Source organism: Kwoniella bestiolae, chromosome 7, assembly GCF_000512585.2.
Source record: "Kwoniella bestiolae CBS 10118 chromosome 7, complete sequence".
Classification (NCBI taxonomy): Eukaryota; Fungi; Basidiomycota; class Tremellomycetes; order Tremellales; family Cryptococcaceae; genus Kwoniella; species Kwoniella bestiolae.
The window spans coordinates 475,381-492,923 of record NC_089247.1 but is presented as its reverse complement, the minus strand read 5'-3'; the positions used below and the strand labels follow the sequence as shown (position 1 = coordinate 492,923).

The following is a 17,543-nucleotide window of genomic DNA, read 5'->3' as shown; positions in this document are numbered from 1 at the left end:
TACAAGACAGCATGAGCAGCATGAGAAGCATCATGAAATCATTCATAAGGTATGTACACCATCACAAACCAGACATACCACTCAAGGGAGAAGGCTCTGACATGCATATGTGTACCATACAGGATATGCCCATTGAATGCGACATTCTCCCACACCCGATTCCACCTATCCCTCCGAACCGTTGATCCACCTATCATATATCATCGATTATTGTTATTCAGAATCAACAAACCAGAAAGTGATATTCCGACCACAGAGGGAGCAGGTCCATCTTGGAAAGCACCAGAGCTGTATTGTATGGAAGAGACATGTCCTCATCTGGGAGCACCGTTAAGTCATGCTGAGATTGAAGATATAGAGGATACCAAGGCGATTGGTAAGATTTCTATGTCATATAACGAAGATGTTGGTGCTGATGATGTCGATCGCAGTGTGTCCATGGCACCAGTATGATTTCGGTAAGCTTGCTCGTCTACTCGCACTTCCTATCTCCTATCTAAGCTAACGAACTCAATTGTGCAGATCTAAAAGATGGTTCGAGCTGTAAGTGTATTGCACAATTTACCAATTATCATCTGCTAAGTTTATATCTAGCTACCGGACTACAAGCATGTACATACGAAGTACGAGTAGAAGGCACAGAAGAAGACGCAGAAGTATGGGTAGAAGCACCTCATCCGTCTCCATCCGCACCACAGCGGAAATGGGAATTAGTAGAAATGAGAGGTGTAAGCGAGGGTAAGCCAAATCTCATAGTCCTATCTGACCAACCTCTTGATGCTGAGCTGGTACTCCCATACGAATAATATAGAATTTCTCGATCCACCGATCCCATCACTCTCACGACTGTCTCTAGCAGAAGACATCGACCACTCCTCACGCACCTCCTTCCCCGAATCATCGGCAACTCTACCAGACGATTTACCAAACACCTTACTAGGATTCGCTCATCTCATCTTACGTACCAGCAATCCCGAGCTGAAGTGTCTTTTGACGAGAGAAGCGGTGACTCTCCTACGAGCGGGGAAGCTCAAATCTATCAGGCCAACTACCGGAGAAATACGGAGAGAAAGGGAGAAAGAAGGTGGATTGTTGGATGAACCACCAAGGGAAGTGGAGATGATCGCTCCTGGTAAAGCGCCTAGGCGGTGAGTGAGAGGACTTCCCCTCGAAATCATTTATACCGCGCAATAAGATTCGGAATACTGATTATACGGTGTAGTGGGAAAGGCGGTTCAGAGAAATCACGTATAATGATGTTGCATGCGCTCGCCAATATCGAACAATACGCTATAGACCTGGCATGGGACATTATAGCTAGATTCGCAGATTTCACCACCAATAACGGGGAGAGGTTACCCGTGGAGTATTTCCTGGATTGGGCAAAGGTCGCGGAGGACGAGGCGAAACATTATACCTTGTTGGCAAGGAGGCTAGTGGTGAGGTAGTATATCAACGTGATGATTCTCAGCAGAACCCGACTGATGTATCTCAATCGCATCGCAGGAGTTAGGATCATATTTCGGTGCACATACTGGTGCGTAAGCTCTCATACCTAACTCAGATACAGAAGTAGGAAATTGATGATAAGTTACTCTCACAGTCCACGCGGGATTATGGGAATCAGCAACCCAAACAGCCGACTCCCTCTCCGCTCGAATTGCCATTATCCACCTGGTTGCGGAAGCCAGAGGGATCGATATGAACCCGTTAACTCTGGCTAAACTCCAAGCAGCGGGAGACAAGGAGAGCAGCAGGGTGTTGGAGATCATACATGCTGATGAGATAACGCGTGAGTGATTCAATCAGTCATATGCAAAAGGGGAAAAGTGCTTATCGACGAATCGATTTTGGTGTAGATGTTACTACTGGACATAGATGGTTTACATGGTTGTGAGTGTGACTCTTTCTCCAGTATTTCGAGGAGGAAAAGGACGGAGGACCAACCATTGATCGCGCATACTGTACTGTAGGTGCCAGAAACAAGGTGTAGACCCAATAACGACCTTCCGAGCCGAGGTATTCGCCAATTTCAGAGGCAAGATAAAGGGGCCTTTCAATTCTGCTGATAGGCTCAAAGCAGTGAGTAAACCCCTGTAACCCCAAGCACATCTGAGATTCCCTTGGCTGAGATTATGAGTGCTCCGACAGGGCCTCACACCTGATTTCTACGAGGATTTATCGGGAGGTCTGGGTAGTACGGCGACGACCACTATCAATGGCAAGACTGGAGAACCTGAGGGTGATGAGCATTTGCATCCTCGATTGGCATGAGGTTGTATCGTTATGTTATCAATCATTCAGGTTAATATCACATTGTATAGATGTCAATGCCCTGAGGTAGCGAGTCACACGCAGCGGATGCCCTTTACAGCCTTCTTTTGACAGTGATGTCACGAGAATTGGAGATGGGGTAGAGCTGAGATTCTTCTATGTAATCTCCATCATGCATCCAGTCACCTGTCGGTCTCCATCAGCATGCGATTACCTTTAGGTTTCTACTTAGGTGCCAACCTGTACAGTCAACCAAAGATGTACTCTAGTACTCTATGCCTGATCCACCATCGTATTTTCTTCATTCCCCAACTGAGACGAAGGACCCTGCCAATCTGCTTGAAGAGGGCGGAGATGACGGAATTATTTTACTTCGCTCCCTCGACCAATAGAGATTATCACTTTGTAAGGTTAGCGAGCGACTGAGCAAACCTCGGTGTAGAGCTTGGTCGAGCTCGATCAACCAAGATGAGCCACCGCCACAGCCACCACGAGGGTCCAGTGAGACATCATGACAATCCATCCCACCATCGTGGGATAGGAACCATTACGCAATACTGTATATATCTGCTCTGGTCGATCGAACCGTTTGGAGGGCAGCCCTAGATGTACGTTATCAATTATCGTGCGGAGCTTTCGAGCGGATCTTCTAGTTCTACTGTATGTCGGTACACGGCAGAGCCAAACCCAAAAATATCGGAGCAAGAGAAGAAAAGAGTCGTAATCCATCTTGATTATACCTTGCAAGTCTAATAATGACATTCCAATTCCCAAAATACCGACTACTATCATGTCGGTTGCTACCTGTCATCGCATCAATAACCGCCTGGAGCGCCTAGCCCAGCTCAACCGAAGTGTCGGAAGAGCCGTCAGCTAATGAGTGGGGGAGTTGCTGTATCGTATTTTGCAGGATGGTATCTATCTGATTCCGGTGCTGTATTCTCGTGAGCTGCCGGATCGCTTGAGGTGTGTACATTAACGAAGGAAGCAGAACAGATTTCACGGCTTTTGATATGAAGCAGAAGAAGCTTCCCACTCAACGTACGTACACCCACACCAACCAAGAACCATGATCGCATTCGCCTACCAGCGCCTACGAGTAAAATGAGATCATCAGCCAAAGACACTTACGAGAAGAACCCACTTTTGGGGAAGAAGGGGTCCAGAAACACACAAAGTTCCGAACGGCTCGTTCCTGTTCGTGAACATCACGTAACTCATGGAAACAACCCTGTCCTCGTGTCTGGTTTGTCACATTTTGACTCTGTCGAATCCGCCTCGAATATACCGTACAGGCGCCTCTGATGACACAATTCGGAGCGCTTCTTTGGGTCTCAGCTTGTACTGCTGCAATCTGCAGAGATCCGACAGTATCGGAATTGTGTGAGAAGAACCGAAAGGTGCAATACGATACGAACGATGGTAAGGGTTAAATTGTATGTCACCTCCCCCTTCTCTCGAACATCGATGTCAGTCACTAATGAACGTGGAGTCCAGAGATTGGTTAGTGTTTACCTCACTCTATCCCGTTTGCACAGCTGCACAGCATCATGTAGGTACTCTATACAGTGCTGTAGCTCAGAGCCGAGTCAAGCAGATCTAGGCCGTCCTTTCAATTTATGAGTAATGCATTTCACTCCGACTCCGAGATAATTACAGCATGAGAGAAGAGAAGAACACTAGTAGATCGATGCAGGAACCAATTAAGAACACAGTCCAGTCACAGTCAAAGTGCCCTGCTGGTAAGTGATCTGATCTGATCTGGCTTTACGATACCGCTGCTATACTCCGTGATCAAGGATTTGAGAGAGGATGAGGTGCAAGTTCATCTAAGGGTATATCGTGGATAAAGTTTTAGATTATGGTGCTAGTGTCTTCTGATGATCCAGGAAAACGTCAAAGAGTAATTTTAATTGACGTTCGGCAAATCGTACTTACTCTACGCGAATGGATGGAGAGGAGACCCTAATCACTTTGTTGGGTAGGTAGGCAGTACACAGGTGATCGAACAAGACCAGGGCAGAGTAAAGAAGGAAGCGACAAGGTTATTCTGTTAAACCATACCTCACAGAAGGAATGTCATTGTATGATCCGAGACCAATGCTAGCGTCGACTTTGTATCGTATCGGTTCTTCCCCTGTCTCAGCCATCGAGAGATAGTTATCAAGGTCACTACTGAGACAACTTCAGTCGAGTCGTGTGGTTGTATGATTCAAGGCCACGCCGTTCAGGTGTGGTGAATACACGATGGAGGGAGGATGGTTGATCCAAGATTAAGCCTGGGGAAGACAAACCTCGGTAGTATCTTGGAAAACATGGTACTGTAGTGTGAAAACCTTAATTCAACTTTTTACTCCGCTCCGTCCAATCACACAATCAATCGTCTTAGCCTAAACTCTTCTGCTTCCCTGTCCCATAATCGCATAAGCGCATCAGGGTTGTTGTGGGATTACGAGAGTCCGCCTTGCGCGAAGACGTAATGGCATGACTCAGGGATCAGTGTAGTAAGAGAAATGCCGAAATTACAGCGAGATAGGTACCCACCCATCCATCCACCTGTAAGGATACTGAAGGATCAAGCAGGAAGGAAGAGGAGCGAGATACTGTATTTGCTGGAACGGGAGGAGTAACCCAGTAACTCACCTTGTTGCCCATGTGACCAACCTAAAGATGTTGTACCGTTCTTTCTCATATTCACAGTGACGGTGTATATCTGAACTTAACTTCCAAGAGATAATCTTGACTCGAGGTAGGTCCCAGTATCGCGGTAAGTTGTCAAAACGAGTCAAGCACAGGTTCGGTTCGGACCGTTCGGAAAGAAACGAATACAGAATACAAGAATAGTAATATAACTGTAAACTCAAAGTTGGGGCGACATACCGTACTCGCGAGCAAGGTATGGAATGGGGAATCAGCAAAAATATATGTCTAAAATTGGTCAGGTCATTCAAGTCGTAATCTTTCAGGTGACATATAGGTATATTCCTTTTTTCCATTTCCCATTTCCAAACGGGACGGTCCAGAATACCAAGAATCAAAATCAAAATCGGAAGATTAACGAATATCGAATATCGGATAGTCAAACTTAAAGCCAAGTAGTTGGTTTATATTCGTCATCTTGTATTTCTGCATCATCATTGTCAATATCATCTTCGACTATATCAACCGTACTTGGTGCAAGTTAGTCTTCGTTTCATCTCCGATATATCCAAGTTCCGGAAATTCAGGTACTGTGCTGTTCATTTACCCCAATACCCAACGCGACTCGTCAAGCTGTTTGGGGAAAGATATACATACAGCTCCTCACCCTGCCGACCATTCAAGTGAGTTTAATCAATCATCGTATTAGTTCGTAGGCTCCTTGATCGGAACCAAGGTATCAAGAGGTAAATGACAGTACACATACATCAAGCTTACAGAATACCTCAAATGCGAAGGTTACTTGTCAAGGATTTCGAAGCTAATTTGATCTAATGTTCTCCAGGTCGAAGTATCGCATATATCGTCGCAAGTCGAAAGGGAACTTGAACATATCTTGTATCGAACCATAATCACTGGACCCTTCGATTGCTCTAGACTGTCCCGTCATAAAGCTTAGTGGAACGATCACTGAAGAACAAGAACACGAATCGATTAGTGGCAGATTGCTACCACCCAAAGTCAAACAACCTAATTCACTATTTATTGTTCATTGTGAATTCTCGAGGTGTCCTATAACCCACATCAACCCACCGGACGAGGAACAAGATAAAGGGCACTGTATTTGACCCTATCGTTGTGTTGGTTGATTGACTCGACTCGATTTCACGGCCAAAGGATCTACGGGACGGCACGGCAGACCGGAACAACGATCAACGCTTTGACCCCTCATTTCAGTTACGGAGGAGCACGGTTCATCTATTGATCGAACCTAGTACCTAGTTGATTGATAAAAAACGACGTCAACACGCGGTTTAAACAAAGTGGAGTGAGGACGATTTCGGACATTGCAAAAGATTCTAGACGTTGAAGGAGATACCGAGTTGTTCAATATTGGACAAGTCCATATTACCTGGTAGATCGACTACCTGCTTAACACTAATCACCAGGGGACAACCGCTTCAATCTTCCTTAGCCCTACGGTCGAAAACCCCATCAATCATTTTGATCTGTCTCTCACTCTTTTGTTCCCGGCGGCTAGTGCGGAACGCACCTTCCTTTGGACATCACCTCTTTCACTCTAGACATCCTTTGGTACCAGAAGGAAAACGACCCACGAGGTAACCATCATCAAGACATACACATACACATACACATCAGGTCTCTGTGTCAAGAAATACATCTGACACCTAGATCTTACCGGTTCCGACATCGGATCGCGCAGCAAGGGAGCGATCTGCTCAACTGTGGGGTTCGTGAAAGCCATTGTCATCAATGTTTCTTGACAGTCAATCATCTCTCATCTCCCCTGATCACCCGTCGGCTTGACTTGGCATACAACGTACTCGATCCACACTACATAGTTCGAATAAGATAGGTATCTCAGTGTGGTTACCAGACAGAGTGATCAAGCTCAATGGAAATCACGAACAAAATCAAGATCACCTGACTAAAAGTAGATAAAGCCACGACCTCGTGTCCCTTTTCTTGGATCTAACCAGCAGCACAATCACTGTTTACCATCACATCCCTGTCTGTACCTCGACACAGACACAAAGCTTGCTTCCCGCCCATCCTTCCATCAACATCTAGATCAATCCTTCCCCCACTTTGGTCCGCTCTAGCCCAAATTACCGCCGGACCCTATCTCCTCGGAACGCTAGGATAACAATAAAGGCGTTATACCTGGAATTAGAGGTCAGAACAAGCTTGTTTGGCAAGGAAACGGGAACAAAGTGAATTGTGAGTACAGTGCGTTCGTTTAAGGATACACAAGGTACCAACAATAAAGTATTCGGCTGACTAGACTGAATGATTGATTGATTTAGGAGGAGGCCTCTGCACCTTTAACTTACCAAGGATTTGGTACTAGATCACTATAAAGACAAAATCAATCACGAGAAAATAAATCCCCATCAATCTGACTTCCATTGATTTCCCTCCGAAGTGCAAGTTGTCCCTTCCGCTCAAAATCAAGTTGGATGATATACCCTCACTAAAACATAGGAGGTTTCCGATATTTCTCGCCTAAAGACGTTGATTGGTTCACTACCGCCCGTCATTTCCCTTGTCGACCCGACTCAAAGTCATTGTTAATAAAGTTTGACTACCAAACACGACGTTCATTAAACACGACGTTCATTATCGTTATTGCCTCGTTCCATTGTTATTGGTGTACAATACAACTTGGTTTAGAACAAGAAGCAACAAAAAGAGAACAAGGTGTAATTGATGGGAACTGCGCTAAGGTGAGTCCTTTTTGTCCCTTTCTCTTTGATCTTTCTTTCTTTGATCGGGAAATCTTGAGTCTGTATGTGTGTGTATATGTGACTGGGCGTGATTCCCTCTTCTTTTTTTCGAATTTGACATTTCAACATTCGCTTTGTTTTCTTTCCTACATGGATGTACATCAACGCCCTTTGGTCCCCATCACTGCCCATCAATCGATCACCTTAAATACAGAAATGGACTACGGGATCACAACCCGGATCACTGCATCATCCATCACCCCATCATTTTACACTTTTCAGTCCATCAGCTGATCATCTTCTTTTCTACCAAAGAACTCGTTCTAGACTTTTCAACTTTGTCAGATTGAATCAACCAACTTGAAAATAAATCAAGCTTATCTATCTGTATCTGTCCGCCTCCCCCACTCATTTCCGCAGTCACCTATACTGTTACCTTTAAATACCGTCAAATCCTTTGATCTCCCTTTCTCGTCAGCGTTTATTCAGATCATCGCGCTTAACAAGCTGCCAACCGCATCGCCCTCTTTCACTGGTGGCTCTTCTCTTTGAGAATCGGTCCAAATACACGTTGACCAAGGTAAGTCCCGTTTCTTCTTATCTGTACACAGCATCACGTCGAGAAGGAAGGAAGTGCTGTACGGATGCATGTGGAACGGTCGCAGGGGAAGCATGTGGAAGAGTATGTATGTGAAATTAAGGGACAGAAGAGAAGATCTCAAGATGTTGTCGGGTGTCTCACCTGATTCAAACTTTGTGCGCCCTTCGACATGGTATGGTTTGATAGGAACCGTGTTGATGGTGATGTTGGATGACATGGGGGGCAGTACCGAGTGAATCACTCTGGACTGGGAAAGGAGTGTTCTTTATATCATTTCGATCAGAGACACAGAGAGCGTGACTGACTCATGCGTTTATCTTTCCTATTCTAGCAGATCATACACATCAATATTACATTACTGTGCACAGTGTGGCGATACTCTTTCCCCTCGAACCGACCTCCTCAATCATTAGATATATACAGTATATAACACAAATCAACAACCCTCACACCTTTCCTTCTGATGATTACATATCAACCTTGTACAATCTTCCAGTAACAATCATACCCTCGTCCTTAATACCCTTTTGACCGTTTACTCCATTCATACTCATACTCAATGAGCGACAACGGCAGAAGACCAGCTGCGGAGACTCCCAGCAAGCGGAGACTCTCCCTTCGCCTGGCGGATTCGTCATCAACCAGCTCCGAGAAGAAGGCAAGACTTGACCGAGTCTATCCTACGCGCGATCAAGATGCCGCTGATTCATTGTCAGTGGAAGAAAGCGAACAGCCACAGACAGCCACCTCCACGAGGTTCACCCATTCTTCCTATTCCTCGCCATCCGACTCAACAGAGGAAGAGAGGGACCGAGCTTTCAGAGAGAGAATGGCAGGTGCAGGCCAGCACTCGCATCGTCCTCGTTCATCGTACCCCTCCGCATGGGTGATTGGTGATGCCGAGCGAGGCGGTTTGACTGCTTCTGCTTCTTCGTCATCTCGTCAGCCCAACCATTCTCACGCCCATCATCCCTCTTCCACCTCCGCTACTGCCTCGAGAAACTCCAGTCCACCACCTGGTTTCAACCTTTCTTCGGGCCAACCGCTGGTCAATCCTCCTCAGAAAACTCAAGCTGCGTTCGTGGGAAAGCTGTATTCCATTCTGGAAGATGAAGAGATCGTCAAAACGGGGTTGATCTATTGGTCAGCCGAAGGAACTACCTTCACCTGTCCAAACCCACAGGAATTCGCTAAGTGAGTTGACATAACTCTCAGATGCATAGATATCAACTGTACTGATGTGTTCCTGTAGAGTTGTCCTACCTCGTTTCTTCAAACACAACAATTGGCAAAGTTTTGTTCGTCAGCTCAACATGTATTCGTGAGTTTTCGCATTTGTGGCGCCAGGACGATGCATTTCACTTCTAACCTTATTTCTAAACTCTATTACCCGCAGTTTCAGTAAGGTTAGTTGATCCCTCTTTGTCCGATATAGATGAACGATTGCTAACGTCCTGATAGGTAAACGACATATATACCACCTCGGTCGATCCGCAAGCTTGGGAATTCCGCCACAGCCTGTTCCGCCGTGGTGAACCCCATCTCCTGGCAAGTATCAAGCGGAAATCATCCCGCCCTAGCGCACATGAAGGTGGGCAGCCCATATCACCCACCGAGGAAACTGCCGAGCTTGGTAGACCCATCGCTGGCTGGATGCGGGATGCACCACCGCCACCTCAGGGCAATCCCCAAGCACTCCGATTATCTTCCCCACCACAGGGAAGAGCAAATATCATCTTCCCATATTCTGGACCCAACGAGGACAGCCGGCCCACCACCACCGGTGGGCTGTGGGAGTCAAGACAACCCAGTTCGCATGGGAATGCTCCACCTCCAATTTCGTTGAGAATGCCACCGCCTATATCTGAACAAACTCAACCGCACCAGCACCATCCCCATCAACAACAACAATCTCAACCTCCAGTGCCCCGATTCCACCCTGATCCCAATAGACCGCCTTTGTCTGCTCACGCCCAACGTTTTCTGCCGGCACCGGCTTTACCAGATTCACCCTATTACCCTCATCAAGCCCAGAAATCACCGATCGACAGTCTGTCGAACCAAGTTGCAGTACTCGAAGAGAGATTGCAGAGAATCACCGAAGTACTGAACAACGATCGGATCGAGCACGTTCGGTATAATTTGGATTTTACCTCTTACCTCTTACAGATGGTAGGATGGGCAGCAGGTGATCAGCGTGAGTTTGTTGAGCGGAATTGAATGTTGGTGAAGCACTTGGACTGATCCGATTGTTTGGGTAGCATCGATGGAAATGAAAGCTCTGCAAGATACGCTCAGCCGTCAGAATGGCGAGATGCGTCAGAAATACGAGGCGTTGATGGCATCTGACGCACTGGCTATCATGGCTAGTGGAGCAGGTATGAGTGGTCGTGAGCGTGCTCCCGAACGAGATCGTGATCGGGATCGCGACGATAGACGTACTCGCTTTCCATGTATGTTCTACATCAAACACCAAATTACTTCTTCGGGGTAGATAATCCGTAGCTGATTGTATCTTGTGGTAAATAGTCGAAACTGCGATACCCAACTTAACGCGATCCCTGGGAGGTACCTCCCCCACTCCACGATTAGCCCCCAGCACGAGCGGGTTAACCCCCATCGCCTTACCTTCCACAAGGGAGTTTGGGGATTCGTCTAGACCGACAGCAGGATTCGGAGATACTATGAACCTCCCCTTACCGTTAAACTTGACGCGATCGTCCAACCCTAACGTATCGTATTTCCCTACGCCCGCTCAATCCTCTTCCTCTGGTGCTGTTACCCCCTCTGGTCATGGTCATGGTCCGAACGGAATCATCATCTCCTCGGCATCAGATCCGCGAAAGACACCTCAGGAGGAACCTCGATCGCTCAAGACGGGGAATGAGAATGGGATGAAAGAGAAAGATAGGGAGAAGGGGACCGGGGATGGTGGTGAGATCAAGCCGAAGACGGGATTGAAGAACTTGTTGAATTAGTCTTGAACAATAGTGGAATAGAAAGTAGAAATTAGAACTTAGATGGAGAAGTTGATCAGGACAGTGGACGTGATGTGAAGGTGGACGTCAATTACCTCTCCAATTTTGGGACATTCTTTATGAGCGAGTTCAAAAAAATTGTTTGTATATATCTTAAATTATGGTCCTGAAGCTACAGTTTCCTTCTCTTGCTTTCTCGTATTTTATATCTGGCATTTCAAAAGCAAATAGCATGAATCAATTCAAGTGTTCCGGTTTCTTGGGTCAGCATTGTGCTCAATCTTATTATACGGCTTTACGATGCTGGTTCAATACACAGAACGTTGTACCCTTAATACACATATAGATACATGCATCAAAGCCTACGTAAAGAACTCCCACAGTAACCAGTACATAGCTTACAAGTATCAACCAACGATCTTCCGCCTACCATCCACCATGCCCCTTCCCGGTACCACCCCCGAACTGTTCATAGCTTTCCTCATGAATTTGTCCTTTGATGCTTTACCGGCGGGTTTGGCAGATACTTTCTGACGGGGATCAATGAGGGGCGGGAGGGAGGTGGTGCTCGGGTTGAATGTTGGAGGGAGGAGGTGGAGAGTGGTGTTGTTCCTGTATGAGTTAGGAGGTATCAGTCAGATGCATCATGTGGATATGAGATAACATCTGTGGTGGCAAGAACCACCACTTCCCCATCGAAATGGCGTGAGATGAGATGAATGTGTCAAAAATCAACTCACGAGATTTTCTTCTCCGTCTTCTCCTTTATGACCTTCCTCCTTTTCTTACTCCTCTTCCCATCCTCCTGATTCTGCCTATTCAACTCATCAACCTTAGACTGGTTATTCTCCCTCTTGGCCTTTTCCAACTCCGCCGCACGGGCCAGTACAGCCTTCGACAGCGGCTTAGGTCTACCAGGTACAAGATCCCACTGCGTCTCATCATCTTGCTCTTGCCCCTCCGCTTGCTCCTCTTCGTCCTCATCTGAAGATCCCTCTTCCGCTCGAGATTGGGATTGAGAGATGGCTTTTCGCTTTTCTACTTTCTGCTTGCTTGGACCCGCTTTGGATAATCCAGCTTTCGACTCGGCAGCCTCCATCATAGCTTGCATAGCTGCGAATCTCCCCTTGAGGGATTCGTCGATCTTGATTGTCGAGAGATCTTCTGAATCGTCCGAATCGTTCCCTTCTCCTTCTCCTTCTTCATCATCTTCCTCCTCTTCTTCGTCTGAATCAGTGTGGAAAGACTGGTGATCGTCCTCATCCTCATCTCCACTTTCATCATCATCCTCATCGTCATCCTCGTCATCGTCATCATCCAGATCGGACTCCTCATCCGAAGCCTGAGCCATGGCAGCTTCCATCCTCCTTCTCAACCTCTTGGTCTCTTCATCCTCGTCCTCGTCGTCATCCTCGTCTTCCATCTCGTTTTGAGGTTGGGATATCTGTTTCTTCGATTTAGGTGGATTCGGTACGTTCTTGCCTTTTCCTTTGGCTTTAGCTGTAGCTGCAGCTGTAGCTTTGGCGGATGATTCAGCTTTGGCCTGTGAGATAGCTTGGGAACGAGCTTTGGCAGCTGCTTTTTTGGATGCTTGGAGTCTGTGTCCGTCAATCAGATCGTAAGCCAGGATTATTGCACTGAACCACATACACACTCTTGTTCGCCATATCACCAGACACTGGCGGTAATATCAGAGTAAGAGAAGGGGATGGTCAACTCACGCAGCATCCCTCTCGGCTATCCTCTGCTCTTCCTCCATTGCTTTACCCATACCTACAGCTTCTGGTGCCTCATCATCATCATCATCGTCGGTCCAATCACCTTCATCACCTTCTTCGTCGGGTATATCCTGAGGGGCGATATTGCGCGATTCATTTACATCTGCGTCATTATCATCGTCAAAAGTGAGCTTCTTGCCCGCTGAAGGCTGGATGGCAATCGCCCCTTGAGTGCTCTTCTTCTTGGCCATTATGCGTAGGTGTTGTAGTCTGTTGCTATGCTATGTTATGAAGGATATAACCCTTATGATGGATATGACGGTCGTCTTCAATCTCTGGTTCAACTTTTTTTTCAAGCTTTGTTGATTCGCCACGTGATGATCTCGTGTAAGAGTGGAGGTACCCTTGGGCATATAACGGGATCAAAAGTGCCTCTCCTGGAAATTGGACTTAGTCGTTTTAATCTTGCATTGTCCAGCCTTGACTCTTCACTCTTCCGACGTGTAACCTTTTTAAAACGACTAAGTCCCATTCGACTTCACCATTTTCATCCTCTTTCCCCATCTCATCTTTCATCTCCACTTTGTTTGATTTAACAATTCAACTTTATTTGTTGGATGAGATACACTTCGTCTCTCTTCAAGCTATACAAAACATTACTATCCCCATCATATAATACCAAATCATACACAACTCTCTCACACCTGCTACGCGTACACCATCCGTCAACTGTCCATCCTGTTAGGAATATCACCACAACCGTCCATACTGTTCATAAAACCTCACGCGTCCAACCCCCAATCTCAACATTTTCAACACGTACCAATCTCACCAAAATGTCCGAGATAACTCACGCGGCAGATGAAATGGCAGTCGTAGCTCCCAATCTGGAATCTACACCCGCTACTATCGCTGCTCATGCACCTCAGGTAGAGGACGAGAGTATGAGTGAGGATGATAAGCCTCTCTTGAAGAAGCAACAGGTCAATGGAGGCGCTAAGAAGAGGATTGGTGGAGGTAGCAGTTCGAGTGAGGATGATAAACCTCTGGTGAGTCAACTCTTCTCCTACTACTCGGACCAAGTCCAATATCGGGTAACATAGCTGACGTGATGTGTACTGTTAGAGCAAGAAACCTAGAGTATCGAACGGAGCTGCCAATAAGAAGAGAAGGGTGGTAGAGAGTAGTGATGAGAGTGATGCTGGACCTTCAGTGAAGAAGGAACCTGAGCCTACTGTACGTGACCCTCAGGACCTCAAGCAGGAGAAGTCCCTGTGACTAACCTGTCTAATACTCTCACAGCCCAAAATTAATGGTACTGCCAAACCACGCTCTTCAACCTCCAAGAAACCTGCTTTTCCTCCCTCCGACTCGGAATTATCAGAAGATGAGAAACCCCTCGCTAAGAAAGCTTCAACCAATGGTAACGGTAAACCGAAGGCCAAAGCAGCTAAGAAAGCTCCCTCAAGCGATGAAGATGAATCTCTCTCAGAAGAATCGGAATCATCCGAAGATGAGAAACCACTAGCTAAGAAGAAAGCTCCTGCCAAACCTCGACAGAGTACCTCCTCGACCACCTCTGCCGCCAAGAAGAAGGTCAAGGCTGAACCTGAGAGCGATGATGACGATGTGCCGTTGGCCAAGGGTAAGGCCCAGGCGAAACCCGCTGCGAAGGGTAAGAAACCTGTTGTCAAAAAGGAGAAGAAAGTCAAAGAGTGAGTGCTCGTCTCTCCCTCCAGCCCAGTGTTTTGTTGTGTTTTGCTGATCTTGTGCTACTACGTGTGTAGAGAGGAAGATGAAGAAGATAAATACAAGTGGTGGGAACAGGAGGCATTGGGTGATGGAGAAGTGAAGTGGACCACTTTCGAGCACAATGCTGTTCTGTTTCCTCCTCCTTACGTGCCTCTGCCTAAAAACGTTAAGATGAAATACGATGGTGGGTTACTCCTCAGCTGTCGAGCTTATCGTATAGATCGGAGCCTCACAAGCTGATATTGCGTATTGCACAGGTGTACCGCTCACTCTCCCATCCGAGTCAGAAGAAGTAGCTGGATTCTTTGGAGCGATGATTGAAACTGATCACGCTGCGGACGCCAAATTCAGAGAGAACTTCTTCAAGGACTTTCAAGCTATGTTGGACAAGTACCCACCTAAGGAGAATGTCAAGGTCAAGTCATTGGACAAATGTGATTTCAAACCTATGTTTGAGCATTTTGAGAGGGAAAAGGAGAAAAAGAAGGCTATGACCAAGGACGAGAAGAAAGCGTGAGTGTATCTGATCTCTTCCGTTTTCGACAGTACCCATGACCAATGTTGATGTCAATCTTCTGTATTGATGACGTAGTATCAAAGAAGCCAAGGATAAGATGGAAGCTCCCTATTTGTTCTGTACGGTTGATGGCCGAAAAGAGAAAGTAGGAAACTTCCGAGCGGAACCTCCTGGATTGTTCAGAGGTCGAGGTGAACATCCCAAGAAAGGTACACTCAAGGTGAGCTCTCTTGCTCCTGCTGCTACCGGAGGATTCCAAGCTGATCTGGATGTATGTGACCATGACTAGCACCGATTACGTCCCGAAGATATCATCATCAACATTGGTAAAGATGCTCCCGTCCCTCAACCCAATATACCTGGTAAATGGAAAGGTATCCAGCATGATAATACCGTTACCTGGTTGGCACACTGGAAGGAGAACGTCAATGGAAATGCCAAATATGTGTTCCTATCTGCTGGATCGTCATGGAAGGGTCAAAGTGATCGAGCCAAGTTCGAAAAGGCTAGGGAGTTGATTGTCAGTCGTCCCGAATCCCCCTTACATCTATTTATTATCCAATTTGAAGGAGCCCTGACTAACGTTAATGAATGGCGGTGCTCGTAGAAACACGTCGATAAAATCCGAAAAGACTATACCGACGACCTGAAATCCAAAGTGATGGCCGACAGACAACGAGCCACGGCCCTATATTTCATCGATCGACTAGCTCTGAGAGCAGGGAATGAAAAGGGTGAAGACGAGGCTGATACGGTCGGTTGTTGTTCGCTCCGATACGAACATGTCACGCTATCTCCACCGAACACTGTGGTATTTGATTTCCTGGGTAAAGACTCGATGAGGTTCTTCCAGGAGGTTCAGGTGGATGCGCAGGTGTTTAAGAATATTAAGTTGTTTAAGGCGGAACCTAAGAAGAAGGGAGATGATTTGTTTGATAGGTTGACTGTGAGTGAAGTTCATTCTCATGTAGCATCGTTGTCTCCCGTCATCCCACCAGGAGCTCCTTCCGCTTCACTTCACTTTTCAGAATTGTCCTTCCCAGATGAGTCGTGCAGCCTCAGTGGGATTGATAGTTGGATTCGTAAGGTCAACAGGCTGACTGTTGCTATGACCGTATCAGACAACCCTCCTCAACAAACATCTAAACAGCATGATGCCAGGTCTGACAGCCAAGGTATTCCGTACATACAACGCATCTTGGACATTCCAGAAACAACTGAAACATACTCCCAAAAATGGTACGGTTGCTGAGAAGATTGCTGCGTACAATACTGCCAACCGAGAGGTGGCTATTCTGTGTAACCATCAAAAGTCGGTTAGTAAGAATTATGAGAGTTCGAAGACGAAACATGAGGATAAGGTGAGTAACAACCGAAATCATGGTCATCATTCGGCGTCTGCCCTATCTTTTTCCCTTTTTCTCCCGCCTTTGCTTTGGCAATTGACCAGTCTTGTGGTGAGTAATGCTGATACTCATGGACATTCACTCAGATACGTGCCCTCAAATACCAAAGAATGAAACTCCGACTACAGCTCTTCTCCCTCGATCCCAAAATCAAGAAGAAGCGACCTGACTTGGCACAAGACGAATCAGATATGGATGATGATTTCTGTGAGAGGCATGAGACTGAGCTGCTCGAAAAAGCCCTTGACACTGCCCAGAAGAAATTTGAGAAAGATAATGTCAAGCTGGAAGAGGAAGGTGAAAAGAAGAAGGATAAGAAGGATTTGGATGAGAGATTGAAAGAGATCAAAGCTGAGTTTAAGGAATTGAAGAAGGAACGAAAGAGCAGGAAAGTAGAGCCTAGGCGTGCGGGTAAGTGCAGGTGCCGGCTTGCTTCTGAATACTTCCATTGGATCTGATGGGGTTGATTGTAGTCACCGAAGAGAAATTATTGGACCAGATATCCAAGATGGATGAACGGATCGCCACTGCTAAAGTGCAGTTGCGGGATAGAGATCAATTGAAGGATGTCGCGCTGGGTACTTCCAAGATTAACTATATTGTGAGTTGGGCTATGAGTGATCGATATTTCATACGATACTGATTCTGATGATGTACAATTATCACAGGACCCCCGTATCACCGTAACTTGGGCTAAGAAATACGATGTACCGTTGGAGAAGCTTTTCTCCAAGACACTGTGAGTTGAGTTCACCTATGTTGGGAGACTGGTGTGCTGATGATGTTATAATATTTTAGACGAGAGAAGTTCCCTTGGGCCGAAGCTGAGGCTGATAAAAGTTGGGTATTCTAGTGGATTGAGACGTCCAAGATTCATACTTGGGCTACTCTAGGGTCTTGAGGTGATTGA

General features: G+C 46.5%; 4 protein-coding genes across 4 annotated transcripts; 3 read left to right on the top strand and 1 right to left on the bottom strand.

Annotated features, from left to right (window-relative positions):
• Window positions 1-32: 32 nt before the first annotated feature.
• On the top strand, window positions 33-2,274 carry I302_108109 (uncharacterized protein; the record flags this gene model as incomplete). The annotated part of the gene is made up of 12 exons (XM_065870598.1): window positions 33-49; window positions 123-376; window positions 432-458; window positions 523-543; window positions 595-738; window positions 812-1,148; window positions 1,223-1,439; window positions 1,507-1,537; window positions 1,604-1,792; window positions 1,860-1,893; window positions 1,974-2,082; window positions 2,152-2,274. 12 exons carry the CDS (start codon window positions 33-35, stop codon window positions 2,272-2,274), a joined length of 1,503 nt encoding a protein of 500 aa, XP_065726670.1.
• Window positions 2,275-8,821: 6,547 nt separating this feature from the next.
• On the top strand, window positions 8,822-11,240 carry I302_108108 (uncharacterized protein; the record flags this gene model as incomplete). The annotated part of the gene is made up of 6 exons (XM_065870597.1): window positions 8,822-9,456; window positions 9,515-9,583; window positions 9,659-9,668; window positions 9,724-10,459; window positions 10,524-10,715; window positions 10,792-11,240. 6 exons carry the CDS (start codon window positions 8,822-8,824, stop codon window positions 11,238-11,240), a joined length of 2,091 nt encoding a protein of 696 aa, XP_065726669.1.
• Window positions 11,241-11,647: 407 nt separating this feature from the next.
• I302_108107 (uncharacterized protein) lies at window positions 11,648-13,209 on the bottom strand (the record flags this gene model as incomplete). The annotated part of the gene is made up of 3 exons (XM_019194122.1): window positions 11,648-11,852; window positions 11,981-12,838; window positions 12,962-13,209. 3 exons carry the CDS (start codon window positions 13,207-13,209, stop codon window positions 11,648-11,650), a joined length of 1,311 nt encoding a protein of 436 aa, XP_019044245.1.
• A 585-nt stretch (window positions 13,210-13,794) lies between these two features.
• I302_108106 (uncharacterized protein) lies at window positions 13,795-17,486 on the top strand (the record flags this gene model as incomplete). The annotated part of the gene is made up of 13 exons (XM_019194123.1): window positions 13,795-14,007; window positions 14,084-14,194; window positions 14,261-14,673; window positions 14,746-14,894; window positions 14,968-15,223; window positions 15,303-15,447; window positions 15,517-15,747; window positions 15,835-16,173; window positions 16,349-16,588; window positions 16,720-17,044; window positions 17,107-17,234; window positions 17,302-17,372; window positions 17,432-17,486. The coding sequence occupies 13 exons, from the start codon at window positions 13,795-13,797 to the stop codon at window positions 17,484-17,486; spliced, it is 2,676 nt and encodes an 891-aa protein (XP_019044246.1).
• Between the last annotated feature and the right edge of the window lie 57 nt (window positions 17,487-17,543).